Source organism: Lactuca sativa, chromosome 5, assembly GCF_002870075.4.
Source record: "Lactuca sativa cultivar Salinas chromosome 5, Lsat_Salinas_v11, whole genome shotgun sequence".
In the NCBI taxonomy this organism is placed as follows: Eukaryota; Viridiplantae; Streptophyta; class Magnoliopsida; order Asterales; family Asteraceae; genus Lactuca; species Lactuca sativa.
Window position 1 is genome coordinate 103,577,200 of NC_056627.2, and position 23,433 is coordinate 103,600,632.

The 23,433-nt window shown below is 40.5% G+C and overlaps 1 protein-coding gene across 1 annotated transcript in view; it reads left to right on the forward strand.

Annotated features, from left to right (window-relative positions):
• The first annotated feature begins 917 nt into the window (after window positions 1-917).
• Window positions 918-23,433, forward strand: part of LOC111898017 (protein SOSEKI 2) — a 39,857-nt gene continuing 17,341 nt past the window's right edge. The window contains exon 1 of the mRNA XM_023893963.3: window positions 918-1,148. Coding sequence (XP_023749731.2) covers window positions 918-1,148 — 231 coding nt within the window. The remainder of the gene's footprint in view (window positions 1,149-23,433) is intronic.

Genomic DNA, 23,433 nt, shown 5'->3' on the forward strand with positions numbered 1-23,433 from the left:
TTTCACCAATCGCTTCTTCGTATGGTGGAGGGTCGTTAGCCGAACGGATTTGATAGCACATAATCCAATTAAAAGTATAATGTTTAAAGTACTAAAACCTTTTACAAAATCTCACTCTAGGTACTTTAGGAAAAATATTAAAATGTATGTTAATCCATTAAAATGCACATCATTTCTTTGTGAGTCATTAGTGGAGTGTGCGTCGTTAACTGACACACTAATGTGAGACTACAAAGATGAAGTGATGGCACACACTCAAATTTATGGTTGTTGATGGAGTGTGTCCGGTTAACCGGCACATCAATGTGAGATCATAAATGACCTCAAGCATGTCATGCGGGTTGGCATTCTTATTCACATTTTATTTGTGATCATCGGCATCCCAAGCAAAAATTGAAGAACATAATCAGAGATTAAACATGCCGTTGAATATTTCAATGAATCTCAAATGATTTAGGTATTTCATATTAGATTGAAATTGGGAAAATGCTTTACCCACCTAAAATAAATTCATAATTATATTACGACATCCCTCTTCATAATTCTGAAATGTATTTAAGGATCCGAGCCTTGAATATCAATGTAGGTTAAAATATTAAAGATTGAATCAACTAACTAAAATCTTATCTCTTGTTTTAGATGTCTGGAAATGGTGACCTTTCTCCTCTTACTCCAACCACTCACAACTTCACTCTCTTGTCTATCCTCTCAAAATACAAGCTTACTAGTCCCAACTACATGGATTGGTTATCTAATTTGAAGATGCGTTGAGATACATGAATAAAGAATATGCTCTCAAGGTTCCAATCCCATAAATTAACAAAGAATCTGCTAATCCTTAAGAATTGTATAATTAAAACCAGCATATTAATGATGCTAAAAAGGTTGTTTGTATTATGATTTCAATCACGACACCTATGATGCAAAAGACATGTGAGGACTATTGGCTCTATGACATGAACTTGGATCTTTCCAAGATGTTTCTCAAGAAAGCAAGACACGAGTGTTATGAGTTTGTTGAGGCCCTTATGGTGTGTGAGTTGAAAGATGGGGAATCTATGTGTCGTTATGTGCATAAAATGCAGAGACACATGGAAAGATTAGAAAAGATCAATGTGAACTTCGACAAGGAGCTTGTCATGGACATGGTGCATAAGTCCTAACCTAGTAATTATGATCAGTTCATTTTGACCTATCATTTGAAAAATAGTGAGAGGCGTAATTGAACCTTATTAGACATGGTCCGTTCCATGATGAGTTGATCTTCCCTTATTATATCATTCTGGGGATATGATATAGAAACAAGATCCCATATTCTAAATATTGTTCCTACCACGAAGGTTGCTAAAACACCTCATAAGAAGTGGACATGGAAACCTCCCTCGCTCGTACATATCAAGTTTTGGGGATGTGAGGTTTTTGTTAGACGCAAGACCTAAGATAAATTGCAACCCAAAGTTGAGAGATGTATTTGCATTCGCTATCCATAAAATTCATTTGGATACTTGTTCTACAGACCTAGTGAGAATGTGGTCTTCGTAACTCGAAGGAGAGTCTTTCGAGAGAGAGAGAGAGAGAGAGAGAGAGAGAGATCATATCCAAAAAGAAAAATGGCACTGCAATTGATCTTAAAGAAACTCAAGATTCATCCAATGAAGGAACCTTTGATGACAGGAGCTCTAAACGTGAGGCTGAACCTGTTAAGCCCATTGACAGATCGTTACCTCTTCATCGATCTAGTAGAGTTACCGTACCACCTGAGTTTTATGGTTTCAATATAACGGAAAATGGGGACATATTTATCAATGATAACACACTTGTAAATTTGGATGAGTTGGCTAGCTAAAAAGAAATGATGGCAGTCCCTGAGGATGCTAAACTGAAAGAGGCAATAGAAAGCGAGATCTAATCCATGTATGATAACCAAATTTTGACCTTGGTCGATCAAGCTGATGGTTGGAATATCGTAGCTTGCAAATAAATCTTCAAGAAGAAGACTAACATGGGTGGTAATGTATAGACCTTCAAGGCAAGGCTGGTTGCAAACGGCTTTACTCAAACCCAAGGGATAGACTATGATGAGACCTTTTCACCAGTTGCTAAGATTAAGTCAATTAGGGTAATGTTTGCCATAACTTCTCATTGTAACTATGAATTATGGAAAATGCATGTTAAAATTAGTTTCCTTAAAAAGTAACTAGATGATGATGTTTACATGGATCAACCATAAGATTTTGAACATGCCAAATTCCCTAATAAGGTGTGCAAGCTTGAGAATTTCATCTATAGAGTGAAACAAGCATCTCATATCTGGAATCTTTGCTTCTACAAAAAGGTCAAAGAATTTACATTTTCTAGAAGTGAAGATGATTCTTGCGTGTATATATCAAATCTAATGGGAGTGTATTGACCTTCCTAGTCTCGTATGTGGATGACATACTCCTAATAGGAAATGATGTTCCAACTTTGCAATAAGTTAAGTCTTAGCTTGGAAACTATTTCTCTATGAACGGTCTGGGAGAGGATACTTATATTCTTGGAATAAAAGGAAATGATGTTCCAACTTTGCAATAAATTAAGTCATGGTTTGGAAAATATTTCTCTATGAAGGATCTGGGAGAGGCTAGTTATACTCATGGAATAAAGATTCACAAAAACAAACAGAAACGTTTACTAGGACTTAGCCATAGTAGATACTTGGATAAAATATTAAAATGTTTTAGTATGGAGAATTCCAAGAAAAGGTACTTACCGATGCATCATACATTTAAGTTGAGCAAGACTTAATTTCCTAGTAGCGATAAGGAAATAGATACAATGAGTGGAGTCCCATATGCTTCTCTATAGGATCAATCATGTATGTTATGAAATGTACTCGACCTAATGTGGCTTATGCCTTGAGCATGGTTAGCATATATCACGGAAATTCTGGTTTAGCACACTAAAGTATTGAACTGTTGTGAAAAAAATTCTTAAGTATTTGTGGAAAACGAAAGATATGGTCTTTGTTTTGGTGGAAAAGATGAGCTTAAGGTGATTGGCTATAGTGATGCCAACTTCTAAATAGAACATGATAATAGTTTTTCACAATCTAGCTAGGTTTTTTTATTGAATAGTGGAGCAATGACTTGGAAGAGATCCAAGCAGCAGTCAGTGGCTTACTCTACTTGTGAATCAGAGTACATCACATCAAGAAAGGAGGTAAAGGAAATAATGTAGTTGAAGAATTTTATAGCAGATCTTGGAGTTGCTCCATCAATCCAAGATCCAATAGAGATATTCTGCAACGACGAGGGTGTGATGACTTGAACTAAAGAACCAAAGGATCATGGTAGATCCAGGCAGATCGATAAGGGAAACCACTACATTAGACATAAAGTAAATGAAGGTGAACTCATGGTAAAACGTGTATCATTGGAGGATAATCATGTTGATCCTCTTACAAAGGGATTAGGCAACGTCAAGCACGTCGAGCATGATAGGATCATGGGGATTAGAGATGATATTAGATTTTGTATTTTAGTAGTTAGTTGATTTTTTGAACCAATGTAGCAATAATAAATTGTAACTGAATGGTGATTAATTAAATAGAGATTTTGTCACACCCCAAAACCGGAACGGCGGAAACATTCAGGGGTGGAGGACGTCATGTAAAGTATCACGAGATATGTATATGGTAAGCAAGTAATGAACAACCATTTCATTAAGAAAGAAAGTGTTTACAATGTGTGTGTTCACAAAACATAGAAGTCATAAACAAATAACAGAACAAGACTTTAAGCTGTAATGCTCCATCTTCTAAATTCCCAGCACGAGCACCTGTCTAATAGTCTCATGAGAGTACAAGTTATTTGAAAGAGTTGATCAGCAATTAAGCTGGTGAGTTCATAAGATTTTAGTGATGTGAGTAAGCTGTAAAAATGTGGTTGAAAATGTATATGCACAAGTGATGTAAGTTGTAAGTTCTGTTTTGAAAACTTCGCCTGTTCCTCTAGAAAATCCTATATTTCCTACTATAATGGAAATTAAGTAAAATGACACTACAAGCCTTTCTATGTGTACTAAGTGGGTACACGTTATACATACTTAGAGTAAACAAACAATCAATTATGCGCATCTGTCCTAAACTCACAACCTAACGGGGAACAACAAGTAAGGCGAATAGCACACATTCCATTGGTTGTTAGATCGTTGTCATATATAACATTGGTGTATTCACTTGTTACTCATGGAGTTATATATAATGGCTCATTTATATCTAATGGAGAGTTCTTTTAAGAAAACCTATATTTCTTATAGTAAAATATTGACTACGGTGATTACTTTTATAATAGCTTTGTTTATACTGCTATATATAATCTGATATCGGGTAGATAGTTAATTGGGGGAATCTGCCCTAAGCCCACATCCAACGGGAACAGGATGTTGGGGGAAAACACACATTTAGCTATTTATCGGATATTAGTTTTATATATAAACATGCTGTATAAACTAAGGTGTTATAGAGTTAACTCACTTAAAGTCTCTAAAACTGTATTGGCTTAATAAAATGGATTAAGCCCTTTTCTGGGAAATCTCTAGTTTTGTCTACCAAAAATACTATCTTTGATAAGTAAGTTTTGTACTAGAATAACTGTGCATTGACTCTGTGTCCTATGACCTGATCCATACCTGGTACCCTTATGATGACTTAATGTATACTAAGCATAGATATATATAGATTCGGGTAGATAATAGATTGGGTGACCTCAGTGCAAGCCCACATCCAACGGGAACAGGAATTACAGCGAAGAGCACACATCCTATTAGCTGTCGGAATCTACTAGCATATATGTATCCTATAGTGTATACATTAAGGAATCATAAAGCTAGCACCATGATCCTAACCTTTAATCGTAGCCTTCTACCAAGGCATCTTCTGTTCTGAGTTGAACCCGACTGGTCCTTTGTCAAATGTAGAAGTATATTCTCCCTAGTTTATAACTATGTCGTTTATAATGACATGCGGAGGTACTAATAACCTAAAAACATATTTGTTTTATTATGGTCATAATGTGAAAGCTAGAACCCCTACTAAAGGCTCTCAATGTAAACAGATTGAGGGAACCAAATGCGACCCCAGTAATTTCTTACAAGCTGTGTAATTCACATTAAAGTTATATGATCATGTATACCTAATATAACTATCACTAATGCGTTAGTGATTCATTAGTATAATTAGATCATGTTTGTGTGTTCTCATGCTATAGCAACCTAACTTGTTTGTTATGTTCTGTTCTGGTATTGTTTGATTCTCTTCACTGTTTGTTCTGTTCTGGTATTGTTTGATTCTCTTCAATGTTTGTTCTGTTTTGGTATTGATTCCTTACGTGCTTCATTTTACTAGAAGTAATGAATAGCATTCTCCTAAACTATACCTATAATAGTTTACTAATGCTCTACTTGGACTGTTACTGAAATGACTCATTTCTCTACTAAGTTAAAATATTTAACACATAAAACATTTTAGGCATCTTTCCTAAAAAAACTTGTGCTCGTATCTAAAATATAGCAGACACTCATCTCACAATCATCACTTAGCATTCTAAGTTTAAGTCTAGAAATCTTACAGTTTCTTAGTTCGATTAAACTAATGCTCTGATACCAACTGTGACATCCCCAAATTCATGGCAAGAAAAGACCGGTTTAATTTAGGCTTTTGAAATGATTTCAGAGTAATCATTTGATTAAAAGTGTTGCGGATTTGTTCCTAGAAAAACATAATAAATATGTTATCAAATCATTTTCGAAGAAATGTATTTTATTCACTTAAACCATTGGGATGTCATTGTCAATACAAAACATAAGCATAAACAAAACTTACATTCATTTACACTAGTGACCTACTTCTCATTTAATCTCTCTGTGTAAAGAAACTTCGTATCGATACCTATGATACAAATAAACTGAGTTGGTCAGGCTTGGGAGCCTAGTGAGCATATAGGGTTTTCAACCCACAATAAATAATAAACTTATTAAGTTCTCAATCAACAATAAATTTATTAATTTCATCAACCAAAATAACCCTAATTACCCATTCCCATTATCCTCACTTTATGTCCCTAAAACAACTATCACAAGGGACCTAGCCTAAGGATTATCACTAGGGGTGACACCATTGCTTTGGGGGTTCCTCAGCAAGTTATGTCAAAAAAGACATCCTAACATAAAACAACCAACAAGGTGACAACATTGCTTTCCTTCAGCAATTTATGTCAAATAGGCACGAAGTCACATCGTCGCCATGTGCTAGTCCATAGCTCATATTCATCGACGGTATTTCCCATGGGAGTCCCCCCCCCCACAATACATGTCAATGGGTTTTACATACAGCTGATGAACATACTAAGTGGTTTCCCCAGTCATACATGCCCTAAAGGCACTCATGAGGGGAATAGAGTACAGCGAATGAACACTCAAGTCCATTAACACCTACAGGTTGCGAGCCTGCTAGTGTTCCACAGACCGTTTAGAACAGTCCATGGTTGTCATCCCTACTCTGCTGAATGACGAGGGTCAACGTTTGGGTAAGGGCTTTTCTCATATTGCACCAATCACGGGGCAACCTCTTATTGGACCGAACCATTGGTGCGAGGAGGGTGCGACACGCCTCGCCAGCTGGCCACCGGTGACTCAGCAATTCAGACACATGGCAAGCATGCAGCGAGGGAGACGTGGCATTTCCAGGTGAAGCTTATCTGTGCGAACTTTCTCGAATTTTGTGCCAAAATCTTCTAAAATTCATAACTTTCGCATACGAGCTTCGTTTTTGATGTTCTTTATATGCACGCGTAGGTAAAATTACGCTCTACAACTTTCATTTAGACTTCGTCGGCTAATTTTGAATTTGATTTTTATATTATTATTTTTAACAGACCGGGACAGGAAATCCGTTAAAAATTCATAACTTCTTCATCCGACGTCTGTTTTCGTCAGACTTTTTACCGTTGTGCTACTAATGATGAGACCTTCGATTCTCGTTTAGATTGTGTCGGCTAAAAATCACTTGATCTAAAATTTGAGTTTTTAGCTATCTACTACTAAGCTGAAACTTCGAAAAATCATAACTTCCTCATACGAAGTCAGATTTGGGTGTTCTTTTTATACCTACTCTTGGTTTAATGAACACTACGAGTTTCATTTAGATCACTCAGGCCAAAAAAGTATTTTATCGAAAACTCACTTTTTTTCGACATTCGGCACCGTGCCGGTTTATCGCGAAACTTCGACAGGTCATAACTTCTTCGTTATAACTCGGATTTTGGCGTTCTTTATGTATCTGTAATCCTTGTCACGCCCACTACAAGTTTCTTAATGGATATCAGCTTTATATAATATTTAGTTTTTTATTCTTAATTATTTAAACCCTAATAATTAAGCATAAAACACATAATATTCACATAATTCCTTTTCATTTCTCCAAAATGAGTCACAAAGCTTAACCTAGACTATCATGTCAATATTAATGTTTAGCCTAGAAACACGGCCATTACATACACCATGGACAAGATTCGAACAAACAGATGCAAGACATATCCTCTACCACACTATGACCAATGACCCTCCACGTCGTGATTTCTCGACTTAATATCATTTGCCTTTAAGGACATAATCCTCTAAGTCCAAAGCCACAAATCTTAGATCTAATTCTTCCAAGTGACTTAATATATAACATTTCCAACTTTATCTATTCCCATAGTTTAAACAACCAATATCTATAATTTAAGTCTCAAGAGTCCAAAAATGCATCTTTCTTGTTTTAATCTAATAAGCCCAAGTCTTCCACTTTTAGATTTGAATCAACATGATGTCTAAATGGATAAAGTTTCCAACTTTATCCATTATAAGGCTACAAACTTCCAATATCTAAAATACTAAGTTGAGAAATGGCCAAAAATCCATCTTTCTTCATGCTTAGAGTAAAGAGAGCTATGACTTGCACTCTCTACTCCATCAAATGACCATAGATCATCCTAAACATCAATCAAAAACTCTATGGAACAAGCCACCAAGGGACCAAAGCTCAATATAATGGACTAAAACGCCAAATATTCATAGATATGAATATAAAACACAATAAAGATTGGAACTTTATGACTTACAAAGGTCTAGAGGTGAATAGATGTTGAATACTTCAAATACATGACTTCAAAGACCAATATTTCTTGTTATTCTTCCTTTTAGAGCTCAATACCATCAAAAGAAAGCACTAAATATACATTAAGATAGTACCAAATGGATTTAGGAGAGAGGATTAGTTCTAAACACTTCAATGGAGGTTATGGTTTCATTACATGTGTTCTAGAGGAGGTAGAGGTTGAAAACAATGAATACTTGGGGTTAATAGCCTTTAAATACCCCCAAAAACCCTAAAAAAATGCACAGACCACTGGACGGGTGACGTCCCGCAATTTCAAAGGATGCACCATGCTTTCCAATAAATTCCTGATTCTCTGGTTTTCTACTTCAGCTTCAAACGATCATAATTTCTTTTTTATAACTATGTTTTCAGTGATTTTTATATGTATACGGATGAACTGAAAAGCCCCACCATTCTATCCACTGACTTTTAGCTTAAAGTATATGTAAATTAATTTATTCATAAGTGCAAAAGTACATAATATTACTTTCCCCATTTTACCCCTTTGGATCTAACGCAAAATTCAAGGGATTAAATCACTTAACCAACATTATCAACATACAATAAGATCTAAAATCTATTCCCTTGAAGCCTAAGACCTTTACCTAATAAAATTATGGCTCTTTATCCTAAAATCAGGAACATTCGAAACTAGATGTTATAGTTATATGTCGAAATGGTCTTGCCTCCCAAATGTCTTGACTGGCCAATTCCTTTTTGATAGTCAATCCATTATTAGTGTGATTAATAAAGAATTTAGATATTAGTTTCTATGATTAAATACTCAGTAACCCATACAGTATTATAGTTTGATATGTGTTGTTTGTGCATATCTGCAAACCAAACTACTAAGTTGATTCAAGATTGATCAAGTGAATTGCATTAATTCGTTTATTAAGTTAAATTTATATGTATATGTGATGATCATGAGTGACCCTATAAGAGGAAGTGATCAAGGTTAAAGGATGATCATGAGTAACCCTATAATGCAAAGTGATCACAATTTTGTCATGAGTGACCCTATTACAGAAAGTGACAGTTTATGGTTGGTACTAATAATATGTGTTAGGATTATATGATAAGTATTTATCTGTTATGCAATATATACTTAATATAATTAGTAAGTATTGTTTTTTACTCATTAAGAGTTAAGCGTACTCATTGTTTATTAATGATTATGATTCTCCGGGGTGAACAAAGGGAAGAACGCGACCTGATTGCAACAACGTCCGAATTATATTTAATATGCTGAATATCTTTAATATGCTTTAAAATTTTTATTTTGGAGACTATTGCTATTAATCTAAAAGATTATGTTTTATGTAAAGAAATTTATAAAAGAGACCTATACAAAAGTTTTAATTTTTTCTAAAAAAAGAATAAAGGTGTTACATTATGATAATACTTAACACTAACACTAAATTAAGAATCATATTTAATCTTATTCATGCGTAAACCGCATGTAGCAGCCATTTCAAAATTTGATTCTAATATAAAATTATATTATCATATTGTTAAAAAAAACTTATAATTTTATATATCAATATTGATGGGTTTTGATACAAAATATAAGAGAGTTTTTCATAAATAAAACACCGTAACAGAAGCTTTAAAAATAACAACCATAAGGTGTTTTGATACAAAATATAAGGTGTTTTCAAAACAAAATCACCAAGGATACTTTTAAAGAGGTTAGGATAATATGAAAACCAACCATAAGGTGTTTTAGAATGACAATCTTTGAAGAATTTGAACCTACTTGGTTTTGGGGAGTTGATAAAGATAGAAAGATCAAAGAGGATGATCTTCTCTACAAGTTTCCACCATCAAGAATAAGGCACTAGAAATGCTAGTTCCTTCTTGTAATACTTTATTCTTTAGGACTTTAAGTGCTTACATAAGTAACCACTAATGAAAGACACAAAAGGAAGCTCCAAAAAGCAAGCAAGAAGATTGCATGAGAAAGAAGGAGGGAGAACTAGATAGCCCGGCCATGAAGAGAGAAATATAGAAGAAATGCATGGAAAAAAACTAGCCACTTTGCAAGCTTCTACACTCCTTTATATATATTACCATACATGGTTAAAAGTTACTCGATAAAATACTATAAATTATTACCTAGTAAAGTAAGCATGGAGAACATGGGAGATAGGTTGATAAGAAACCTCCCATGCCTCCCATATTTTCGGCCATGGTGTATAGATGAGACAAAATGATTTTTCTAGTTTCTCTAGTTACATAAAGGTAACTAATGGTGAATACCAAGCAAATCTAAGGTTAGTCAAAGTGTCAAAAACTTTGTTCATGACTTATTAAATCGTACTATATTATATAATAATTAGTTACGCTCTCTTTAATTATTATTTTCACAAAAAATAATTATTCACTAATTAAGTACAAGAGTTGTGTAATTATTAATAATTATATTAATAATAAATATTCAAAATATGTCAACTTGATAAAGGTGTGACCCTATATGATCATATGTTATTAGAAACATCATTCAATAATGATTCTTGAACATACATATACAAGAAATATAACACAAGAAGTATTATCTCATAGTTAATATAACTAAGTACATAATTTTAACATGCACAATAAGAACATCCGCGTAATATATCTACATAAGAAAACCCTTGAATTATTATTATTTCTAACCACAGGGAGTCGATAACTGTTTTCCCACTCACAGCCGTTGGATCGCTTCAAATTTACATCCCAACCGTTCTAATTCACTATTTACAAGTATTTTATGGTTTCTTTGCTTGATGCACTGTTCCACTAAAGATGGTATTCTTCTCCATGTCTCCCCTCACACGTTCCCTACAGTTTCCCTACTGTTTAAGCTTTCCACGTTCTTCAACCTCCCTCAAGATTGATGTCAAACTTCTAACCTCCTGGAGGTTGAATCCATTAAGCGCCAAGCATCCAATGATTCTTGTCCCCACGAACCCTAATTTTTAGTTCTCGACTGCTACAAGTCAGGGTTCTGATTCCTATATAAATCAACGATTTCAAGATAATTTCATCACCAACATCGATTACTTCGTCAGTCATGGAGTAGTCATCTGATTTTTGCATTAGGAATCGACAAAACCTTAATTTACTATGTCGATTATTGGTACTTCAATGGCATAATTCGATTTTCTCTAGTATTTGAAAATTTAATAATCAAAATGGAATAACATTAAAAGTATGTTCTTATTTTGCAGATCTCATTATTGATGGATTTTTTTCTATAAATGAAGGTCAATTTTTGTTGATTTGGTATGTTTTCTTCCTATTGAACCGATTTATTTTTGTTAATTTATATCATTGTTTCTTAAATTTTCATATCTTTAAGAATCATACAGCCTGGACGTTTCATGTTATCTCATATTCTCAGTATTTTCTCTCCTAGTTTCCATCTTTTCTTTCTTATTCATTTTTCCTTTTTAGATTCAAATCATACAATGTTAGATACTTGTTGGGAGGTGAACTTTCTTATTTATTTGTCTAAAACAATTTAAGTAAAAGAAATAATTGTATGTCATGTTGTTTTCTCTTACATATTTGAGTTGATATGTTTAGTGATGATGTAACGACCCGTCTCCGGTATGATGATTCCATAGAATTTATTTTGAAGTTTGCAAGAGGGACTCGGCGAGTTCATAGCCTGACTCGCCGAGTAGGGACGGGATTTCGAGCACGTGTTAGCTGGCGACTCGGCGAGTCTGTCTGTCTGGGAGAAACCCTAAATCCCCGGGTTGCCCACTATTTAAGCCACCTTATAGCCTCCATTCTCGCCTCCTTCACCCTTAGAGAGCTGTGAGAAAACCCTAATTCGTTCTTGAGTGATTTTAAGTGATCTTGTGTGCATTTGTGAAGGCTTGAAGAAGGAGAAGAAGAAAGGAGCAAGGAGAAGAGTTGTAGAGAAAAGATTCAAGGGAAAACCAGAGTTCTTTGAGGTAATCTTCGGATTTCCTTCTCTTTTATGCTTTAAAAACCCCTCTAGATCTAGTTGACGCTATTCTCAAGCCTTATGTTGATATGGAAGCCCTATTATGTCGAGATATCCTTAGATCTGTTCATTTGGGAGTTGTAGAGCCCAGATCTATTGCCTTTATGGAGCTATTTTGCATCATAACCCTAGATCTACCCTTTTAAGTGCCTTTTTAGCCTTTATTCCCTTTTTCATGTGTTTGTACACGTAAAGTTGGAAACTTTATGTGGTAAATCAGCTTATTGGACTCAGATCTATCATTTGTATGTAATGGATTCGAGCAGAATTGAGTGTAGAATAGTTGCATGGCTGTGACTCGGCGAGTCGGAAGAACGACTCGGCGAGTCGAGTCGCGAGTCCCCGATTTCTTCCTTTTGAGCGGTGTCGAGTGGGACCAGTGAGTAGTGGAGTGGACTCAGCGAGTTTGAGGGTAGACTCGGTAATGGAGGGACTCGGCGAGTTGTTCATACAACTCGGCGAGTCCAAGGCAATCTTCTTAAGCTCAAGAATAACTCGTCGAGTTGTTCATATGACTCGGTGAGTCGGATGAAGATTGTCTGAGTTCTTGGATCGAGAGGGTACTCGTCGAGTCGATGCCATACTCGACGAGTAGCAGCGAGTAGGGTCGAGGAGTGAGAATAGGGACTCGGCGAGTTGGCGGCCCAACTCGGCGAGTCAGGTCAACTGAGAGTTGACTTTGACCGAGAGTTGACCTTGACCGAGAGTTGACTTTGACCAAGGGTAAAAGAGTCATTTTACCTAGTGCAGTGTTTAGTATTTGATTGAGTGTGTTTATGGACTTGTAGCCGGGGAGATACCGGAGCAGCAACAGTTAGCCCTCAGAGCCATTCACTCAGCAGCCAGTTCACGAGGTGAGTTTCCTTTCAGTAGGAACGGGTCTACGGCCACAATGTCGGCCCGTTTAATTAGCAGTAGTCCCGGACTTTGGTCTGATGTAGTAGCTAGAGTGCTTGATGTCTTTGTGATTCAAGCATATTTGTGTTATGTGTTCCGGACTCTGTTCCGATGCAGTATGCAGTATATGTGATTATAATAGTTGTTATGTTCTATGCTATGCCATGATCAGTCAGTTCCGGACTTCGGTCCGATGCAGTCAGTTTCGAACTTCGGTCCGATGCAGTCAGTTCCGGACTTCGGTCCGATGCAGTTAGTTCCAGACTCTGGTCCGATGCAGGGGACAAGGTCCCAGTCAGTTCCGGACTTCGGTCCGATGCAGCTAGTTCCAGACATCGGTCTGATGCAGTGGGCAAGGCCCAGTATGTGCTTTATATATGTATTGTATGGTATCTGGTAGTTTGGGGGAGCTCACTAAGCTTCGTGCTTACAGTTTCAGTTTTGGTTTCAGGTACTTCCGCAAGCAGAGGGAAGAGCTCGGGATGATGGCATCGCACACACCACAGCTTCAGCTTTTATCCTGGGAGTTGATTTAGTTTTTGATTTTGATATGACATAGATATGATACAGTTTTCCGCACAGTGTTTTCATTATGTTTGGGATACATCACGTATGGTTTTATGATATGGCACACAGATTATGGTTTTTGGTTATATTGAAAAATGAAATTTTTGGGTCGTATTTTTGGGTCGTTTCAAGTTGGTATCAAAACCCTGGTTTGAGGGATTCGGATACACTTCCGGGTGTATCTTAACTCAAACTAAGGGGAAATAAAAAGATTTTTAAAAGGAAAATGTTTTCTAAAAGAATTTTGAAAGCACTTAGAAAGAAAGAAATTTTTAAACGAGATAAGGGTGTGGTGCATGCGATCTGCCGAGCTCAAGTAAGTACTCCCAAATTACCCATACAAGTTATTTGTTCAGTTTCAGTTTCAGTAGAACAGCATGCTAGTATAGGACTAAGGATCTAGGAGGATGCATTATGTGCCTGCTTTATGTGTTACAGCTTTATGAGTATTGCATGCTAGTATTGAGTAGACAGCAGTAGGATAGCCTGTTTAGGTTATGCCTGATAGTATGAGCTTAGCATTGTATGTTAGTACAGTTTCTCGTTATGAGAATAGTTTTGCCTGAGTATGTTTCCTTTATCCGAATGCTGCTTGCTTCGTGCTTTGTGGGGTTCTGAGTGATGGGAGTTAGCCATTAGGTGAACACGTCACACCACATGTGATCAGGGTTGAATAATCCCAGAGTGCCGGAATTGGCCCTATTGCACAGATCTTGTTTGAGTCCAACCGTTATAGGGACGAGTCTTTTACTTGAAGGATTATCTGAGCCTCGTCACATGTGATGGTGTTCAGGTGGTGGCTAATTAGCATTATAAGGAGGCCTTCAGCAGCTGAGGACTAGTTGTGTTGAGTTTGAGGTTCCCCTAGGGCAAGCCTAGGATGAGAGTAGCAGAGATCAGTAGTAGTAGAAGTGACTTGGTGGAGTCAAGGCAGTTCTTGAAGAAAGTACGGATAGATGTGGAAGGTAGTATGGGCCCGTACTACTGAAAGCAGAGGATCCGTACTTGAATCAAGAAAGGCCGAGACAAGACTAGGAAGCTAGTTGTAGTATCAATGATCCCTTGAGATATTTCAGTTTTCTGATGTAATTGTGATGTGTTTCAGAATGGTGGTTTTGCATTCGAGACCAGCAGCCGACAGTGGAGGTGCCGGGGAGGGATCAGGTTCAGGCTCGGGGGACGAGCGCATGGATGAGCAGACCCGAGAGTTTCTTTCATCGGAGATTACGCACATCATTATAGAGCAGACTCCTGTGATCTTCGGTTCGATCAAGGAGGGAATTCTAGAGCTGATGGATGACAGATTGGGCACCTTCCGTGCCGAGGTGGCGGCCATGATGGGGTCGCGCACCCTTACATTCAGGGAGTTCAGGGCATGTGGAGCTCCGGACTATCATGGGGCGCGGGACCCCATTAAGAGTACTAGATGGTTGGCGGATGTGGCCAACACTTTCCGCACTAGCAGGTGTCCCGAGGGGGACAAAGTCAGATTGGCATCCTGTCTTCTGAAGGACAGGGCATGGGATTGGTGGGAGGAGGTCGGACATTCCATTGGAGATGACGCAGCATTGGACGCCATGACTTGGGCTGATTTCTCTACCAGGTTCAGGGCGGAGTTTGCACCGGTTATTGAGGTGCAGCAGTTAGCTAGGGAGTTTCAGGACCTCACCCAGACTACAGAGACAGTGGCGGAGATCACCGCCAAGTTCAGGGAGAGGGCTCTTCTAGTTCCTCAGTACGTAGCTGATGAGGAGATGAAGAAGCCCCGTTATCATGAGATGTTGTGGAGCGATATCCGCCAGTTTGTGAGCCGGTTCAGCTGTAAAACGCTGGATGACATGATTGCTAGGGCTCTGGAGAGGGAGATTGATCTCGAGATGGAGAAGAAGAGGAAACCAGAGGCGGTTTCGGGTTCAGGCGGTTCGGGAAAAAAGCCCAAGGTTTCAGATCACAGATCTAGGAGTCAGCAGAGCCACGGTCGATGTGGCAAGTGTGGGAGATTCCACGAGGGGGCGTGCAAGGCAGGGAGTTCCAGCTGCTACAAGTGCGGTCGGATTGGGCATTTGAGTAGGGATTGTACGGCCCCTGCTACTGCCGTTGCAGCATCAGATCTTATTTGCTTTCAGTGTAATCATAGGGGACATAAAAAGTCCCAGTGTCCGAGTTTAGCTGCAGCAGGGAAGGTGGCTTCACCTGCCCCTGCTACCTTGAGGATTACAGATGGCCGGCAGGGCCGAGCCGAGATGCCAGTGGCGAAGAGCAGGGCGTTTCAGATGACAGCAGAGGAGGCGCGAGCGACTCCTGATGTGGTGACGGGTATGTATCTTCCCTTCATCTCTTTGTTATTATTATTGATTGATTATTGCTTATGATTGTATGTTTTATTTAGGGTCGTTCTCTGTGAACGGCATTTCTGCTATGGTATTATTCGATTCGGGGGCTACCCGATCATTCGTATCGTTTGCGCTTAGCAAGAGATTTAGTAGAGCTCCAGGGGAGCTGGATTGTCCATTAGAGGTTGAGATAGCAGATGATAGGACCGTGAGGGTCGGCAGAGTGCATAGAGGGTGTTCTCTTCAGTTGTTCGATGAGCAGTTTTCAGTGGACCTGGTACCTATTCCCCTGCGAGGGAATAAGGTTATTGTGGGAATGGATTGCCTAAGCCCCAATGGGGCGGTGATTCATTGTGAGCTTCAGCTAGTGAGGGTTCGCACTCCCAGTGGGGGAGAGTTAGTGATTCAGGGCGAGAGGCCACAGTGGGGACCGACCTTTTGTTCCGTCGCAAGGGCGAGATGCTATGTTCAGCAGGGTTGCGCCGGTTTTGTAGCTTACGTCTTGGATGCCCGGGAGAAGGGCAAGACGACAGTTGATGATGTTCCTATTGTGCAAGACTACCCGGATGTGTTTCCCGAGGATTTGCCGGGGATACCTCCTGAGAGGCAGGTTGAGTTCAGGATCGACCTAATTCCTGGTGCGGCTCCGATAGCCAAGGCACCGTATCGACTAGCTCCCCCTGAGATGCAGGAGTTGTCTACATAACTGCAGGAGCTGTTAGACAAGGGTTTCATTTGGCCGAGCAGTTCGCCTTGGGGAGCGCCGATCCTGTTTGTGAGGAAGAAGGATGGGTCGCATCGTATGTGTATAGATTATCGGGAGTTGAATAAAGTAACGGTGAAGAACCGTTACCCACTTCCAAGGATAGATGATTTGTTTGATCAGCTTCAGGGAGCGTCTTGGTTCTCCAAGATCAATCTACGCTCCGGTTATCATCAGATGCGGGTTAGAGATGAGGATGTATAGAAGACTACTTTCAGGACCAGGTATGGTCATTATGAGTTTGTGGTGATGCCATTTGGGCTCACCAATGCTCCAGCCGCGTTCATGGATCTCATGAATCGCGTGTGCAGGCCGATGCTGGATTGGTCAGTGATAGTATTCATAGATGATATCTTGGTGTATTCCAAGACACAGGAGCAGCACGAGGAGCACCTGCGGGAGGTGCTGGAGGCTTTGAGGAGGGAGAGACTTTTCGCAAAGTTCTCCAAATGTGAGTTCTGGTTGCGCGAGGTGCAGTTCCTTGGTCACCTCGTCAACCAGAAGGGTATTTTGGTAGATCCAGCCAAGATAGAGGCCGTGATGCAGTGGGAGGTCCCGAAGTCTCCATCTGAGATTTGGAGCTTCCTAGGGTTGGCAGGGTATTATCGGAGATTTATTCAGGATTTCTCCAAGATAGCAGTGCCGCTCACCCGACTGACCAAGAAGTCGGTGGTATTTCGTTGGGGGCCTGAGCAGCAGACAGCGTTCGAGACCCTCAGACAAAGATTGTGCGAGGCTCCGATCCTTACCTTGCCAGAGGGAGTAGAGGACTTCGTAGTCTACTGTGATGCCTCGATCACAGGTATGGGAGCAGTATTGATGCAGCGAGGCCATGTGATAGCTTATGCCTCGAGGCAGTTGAAGCCTCACGAGGCTAATTATCCTACCCATGATTTAGAGCTGGGGGCGGTTGTGTTTGCCCTCAAGATTTGGAGGCACTACCTCTATGGGGTCCGTTGTACCATTTACACGGATCACAAGAGTTTGAGGTACCTTATGGATCAGCCGAGTCTGAACATGAGGCAGAGGAGGTGGTTGGATGTGCTAAAGGATTATGATTGTGAGACCCTTTACCATCCAGGGAAGGCCAACGTGGTAGCTGACGCCCTAAGCCGCAAAGTGTCGGTGGCCCTTATCAGAGATCTGTGTTTGAGGATGACAGTGATCACTCCATTGTTGGAGCGGATCAAGGAGGCTCAGGTGGAGGGCCTCAAGGAGGAGAGGCAGAAGTGTGAGAGGATAGTGGGCCGAGTAGCCTCGTTTGATTATGACAGTCAAGGATTGCTGATGTTTCACGGGAGGGTGTGGGTACCGTACTGGGGTGGAGTATGGCAAGTGTTGATGGATGAGGCTCATAAGTCTCGGTTTTCTATCCACCCAGGGGAGACGAAGATGTATCGAGATCTTTGACCTGATTATTGGTGGCCCTGCATGAAGCGGGACGTCGCCTGGTACGTTGAGAGATGCCTGACCTGCCGGAAGGTCAAGGCGGAGCACCAAAGACCTCACGGCAAGATGCAGCCGTTAGATATTCCCGTGTGGAAATGGGAGGACATCACCATGGATTTTGTCACCAAGCTTCCCAGGACCGCACGAGGAGTGGACTCGATATGGGTAGTAGTGGATCGGTTGACGAAGAGTGCCCATTTTATCCCGATCCAGGAGAGTATATCGGCGGAGAAGTTAGCCGATATCTATGTGCGGGAGATCGTGGCACGTCATGGAGTGCCAGTATCGGTGGTGTCAGACCGAGATGTCTGTTTTACATCCAGATTCTGGAAGCGGTTCCACGACGAGATGGGTACTCGTCTCCATTTCAGCACTGCTTTCCACCCTCAGACGGACGGGCAGAGCGAGAGGACGATTCAGACTCTCGAGGACATGCTTAGGGCATGTGTTCTAGATTTCGGTGGCAGTTGGGATACGTATCTTCCGTTAGCGGAATTTTCGTATAACAACAGTTATCATGCGAGCATTGATTGACCTCCCTTTGAGATGCTTTATGGGAGGAAGTGTAGGACCCCGATTTGTTGGGGCGAGGTCGGTCAACGAGTCATCGGGAGCACAAAAGTGGTGCTCAAGACGACCGAGTTGATCCAGCAGGTCCGTAGTAGACTACAGACTGCGCAGAGTCGGCAGAAGAGCTACGCGGACAGGAGGCGTTCGGACTTGGAGTTCCAGGTGGGAGATATGGTCCTTCTGAAGGTCTCACCTTGGAAGGGTGTCATCAGATTCCGGAAGAGGGGCAAGTTGGGCCCCAGATTTATTGGTCCTTTCAGGGTTTTGGCCCGGGTGGGTCGTGTTGCTTATCGGATAGATCTTCCTGAGGAGCTTAGTCAGATCCACAACACTTTCCATGTGTCTCAGTTGAGGAAGTGTTTGGTGGATGAGTCAGCAGTCGTTCCCCTAGAGGATATTCAGGTTGATAGCAGCCTGAATTATATTGAGAGGCCGGTCGCGATTCTGGACCGGAAGACCAAGACCTTGAGGAACAAGGAAATTCAGTTAGTGAAGGTGCAGTGGCAGCACCGGAAGGGGTCTGAGTGGACGTGGGAAGCTGAGGAGGAGATGAGAGAGCACTACCCATAGATATTTGCAGATTCAACCGTAGCAGACTTCGAGGACGAAGTCTGAGATAAGTGGGGGAGAATTGTAACGACCCGTCTCCGGTATGATGATTCCATAACATTTATTTTGAAGTTTGCAAGAGGGACTCGGCGAGTTCATAGCCTGACTCGCCGAGTAGGGACGGGATTTCGAGCACGTGTTAGCTGGCGACTCGGAGAGTCCATATTCTGGACTCGGCGAGTCTGTCTGTCTGGGAGAAACCCTAAATCCCCGGGTTGCCCACTACTTAAGCCACCTTATAGCCTCCATTCTCGCCTCCTTCACCCTTAGAGAGCTGTGAGAAAACCCTAATTCGTTCTTGAGTGATTTTAAGTGATCTTGTGTGCATTTGTGAAGGCTTGAAGAAGGAGAAGAAGAAAGGAGCAAGGAGAAGAGTTGTAGAGAAAAGATTCAAGGGAAAACCAGAGTTCTCTGAGGTATTCTTCGGATTTCCTTCCCTTTTATGCTTTAAAAACCCCTCTAGATCTAGTTGACGCTATTCTCAAGCCTTATGTTGATATGGAAGCCCTATTATGTCGAGATATCCTTAGATCTGTTCATTTGGGAGTTGTAGAGCCCAGATCTATTGCCTTTATGGAGCTATTTTGCATCATAACCCTAGATCTACCCTTTTAAGTGCCTTTTTAGCCTTTATTCCCTTTTTCATGTGTTTGTACACGTAAAGTTGGAAACTTTACGTGGTAAATCAGCTTATTGGACTCAGATCTATCATTTGTATGTAATGGATTCGAGCAGAATCGAGTGTAGAATAGTTGCATGGCTGTGACTCGGCGAGTCGGAAGAACGACTCGGCGAGTCAAGTCGCGAGTCCCCGATTTCTTCCTTTTGAGCGGTGTCGAGTGGGACCAGTGAGTAGTGGAGTGGACTCAGCGAGTTTGAGGGTAGACTCAGTAATGGAGGGACTCGGTGAGTTGTTCATACAACTCGGCGAGTCCAAGGCAATCTTCTTAAGCTCAAGAACAACTCGTCGAGTTGTTCATATGACTCGGCGAGTCGGATGAAGATTGTCTGAGTTCTTGGATCGAGAGGGTACTCGTCGAGTCGATGCCATACTCGACGAGTAGCAGCGAGTAGGGTCGAGGAGTGAGAATAGGGACTCGGCGAGTTGGCGGCCCAACTCGGCGAGTCAGGTCAACTGAGAGTTGACTTTGACTGAGAGTTGACCTTGACCGAGAGTTGACTTTGACCAAGGGTAAAAGAGTCATTTTACCCAGTGCAGTGTTTAGTATTTGATTGAGTGTGTTTATGGACTTGTAGCCGGGGAGATACCGGAGCAGCAGCAGTTAGCCCTCAGAGCCATTCACTCTGCAGCCAGTTCACGAGGTGAGTTTCGTTTCAGTAGGAACGGGTCTACGGCCACAATGCCGACCCGTTTAATTAGCAGTAGTCCTGGACTTTGGTCTGATGCAGTAGCTAGAGTGCTTGATGTCTTTGTGATTCAAGCATATTTGTGTTATGTGTTCCGGACTCTGTTCTGTTGGGTTAAAGATTCTTTTGAAGATTGCGTCATTGGGCTCGATTGTTAGTCCATTTATTTTGTACTCCGGTTTGGGCCTGTCCAACCGAGAGCCTGTTAGGTTTATTATATAAGTATATGCTTGCATGCATAATTAGGTTAACAACCTAGATTACAAGATAGAGAATTACGATAGCTTTGATTTTCTTTATCGTTCTTGTAAACCTTCTAACCCTCTATAGTTGATGTTCTTGATCGAGCTCTTCTGAGGGTTATTTTATAGTCATTCGACACGTTTGATTCATTCTTGACTTGTTCTTTATTTTCGTGTTCTTGCTGTTTAATATTTATTTACCTGTTTAAGATCTAATCGATCTTCAAGATTAAGTTTTAATCTCATCAATTGGTATCAAAGCAGGAGGCTGTGTAATCGATACACATCTTTTCTGTGAAAAGGTTTCAATTAGGGTTTTTCCACAATTACTGATATTTATTGAGCCGTCATCTCATTATTGACGTATCTTGATATTTATTGTTTTTCCCTAATCTGATTTATTACAAGTCTGATCTTTGAATAGGTTTTTCGATCATAATGGACAAGTCACAATCAAATCCCATCAATATTTCCAACAGCATCGGTTCAACCACGAAGATTCCAATCCTATATACCCATGATTATGAAGTCTGGGCGCATCACTTCGAAGACTACGTTATAGGATCTGAGGATAATGGATACCTTATATGGGAAGCAATCATTAATGGACCTTTTTCTCATTCTGCAACGTCAAGGATTATTAAAACTCAAAAGGAGTATAATGATCTGCTGAAGGATGTCAAAGATATTGCGCAAGATGAAAAGGATAAATTCCAGTGTAATATCAAGGCGTTAAGATTGATAAGATTCGCCCTTCAGTTCGACACCTTCAGGTTGGTCAGCTCATGCACGACGGCAAAGGAAGTTTGGGATAGACTTCGCGAACTGTACTCTATAGACGAGGATCTTGAACATTCTATCCAAACCTTGCTCTTATCTGAGTTTGGTGAATTCAGGCAAGGAGCCGAAGAAACTGCGACCCAGACGTTCGATCGCTTCAATCATCTTCTCAGCAGGATGATCAAACATAACATCGAAAGGAAGCTTATCGAGTAGAAATTTACGTTCTTAAATGGTCTAAGGTCAGAATGGAGAGCAGTGGTGTCAACAGTTAAAGCCCATGAGCAGTTTAAATCATACTCTTTGGTGAAACTGGTGGGTATTCTCAAGTCTCAGGAGAAGATTGTGCTGCAGGAAAAGAATGTTGTTTCAAGCCTAGGTTCGCTGGCCCTCCTGTCAAAAAGTAAAGCTGTGATGGAGGATGAAGACCTCAACTTGGAGGAGTATGACCTCACGTCTGAGGATTATGCTATGATGGTGTCTAACCCCAAGAGGTTCATTAAGAAGAGATTCCCCAGCAACAAAAACCGAAACTGGCAGGGGAGTTATAGTTCAGAAAAGGTTAATAATGAACCGAAGGTTGAAGAGCCCAAGAAGGAACCGAAAGCAGATGGTGATTCTGGAGTAAGCTGTTACTACTGTGGAGGGAAAAATCACTATGCTAAGGATTGTGTCCTCAAAAAGATGGCTGAAAAAGATGAGGAAAAGGATGAGGAAGCTTTGCTACAAAAAAAGCTTGATGAGATGAGGAAGAAGAAATCTACCGCTAACCCTTCCATGAATGCTCTTATTGTGCAGGTTTCGGTTGCTGATGACGAGTTCGGTGGAGTGGAAGTTTGGTCAACCGACTCTGAAGACGATGAAGTGAGGAAGCCTTCTCATGGAAAGGCTTGCGTGGCAAAGGAGGAGAGCAGTGGAGGAAGGTGCTTCATGGTGTCCGATGTATCTCAGATGAGGGGATACAACACTGATGGTGGAAGCAATGAACCGAAGGAGCAGCAGGATATGTGCTTTACGGCCAAACCGCTCAGCGTGCAGTTCAACGAGCTCGATGAACTGATCAAGAAGGTACAATCGGTTTTTGTTTCATTTAAAGTACCACAATCCTCATATGAGAAAGAACTAAAAAATGTTAATACAAGAATTTCTCATCTAGATAGTAGTTTAACTCAAACTCGAGTCACCAATTCTAACCTAACTGATCAATTAAGCAGGGTGTCTTCGAAGAGTGAGGAGCGGCGCATGTGGATCGATTTGAAGGAGTCTGAATTAGTTAAAATAAAAGACGAAAACATTTATTTACAAAGAGACAATTTAAAGTTGTTAAAACAGCGGAATGTTTTTTGTTTAATTGCAAAACGTCTTTATTCTAATATTACTCAGCTTCACTTGGACTGTGAAATAGGCCAAAAGATCCATCGCATGATTTTGCCCTTCCTTGAGTTTAAGGAGGATGAAATCGATGCTAAAGCTTATAATTGTGAGAGTGTGATATCATCTGATGACATTAATCCGACCTACATGTATGGACTGGACAAAATAGAATCTTTCATTAAATCCAAGGACCACAAGGACATGCTTAAAAACCTTTTGGATGAAAATGATAGACTTAAACTGAGAACCGAAACCATACAAAAATTTGACTCTTTAAACGCCAACTTGAGCTCAGAAAA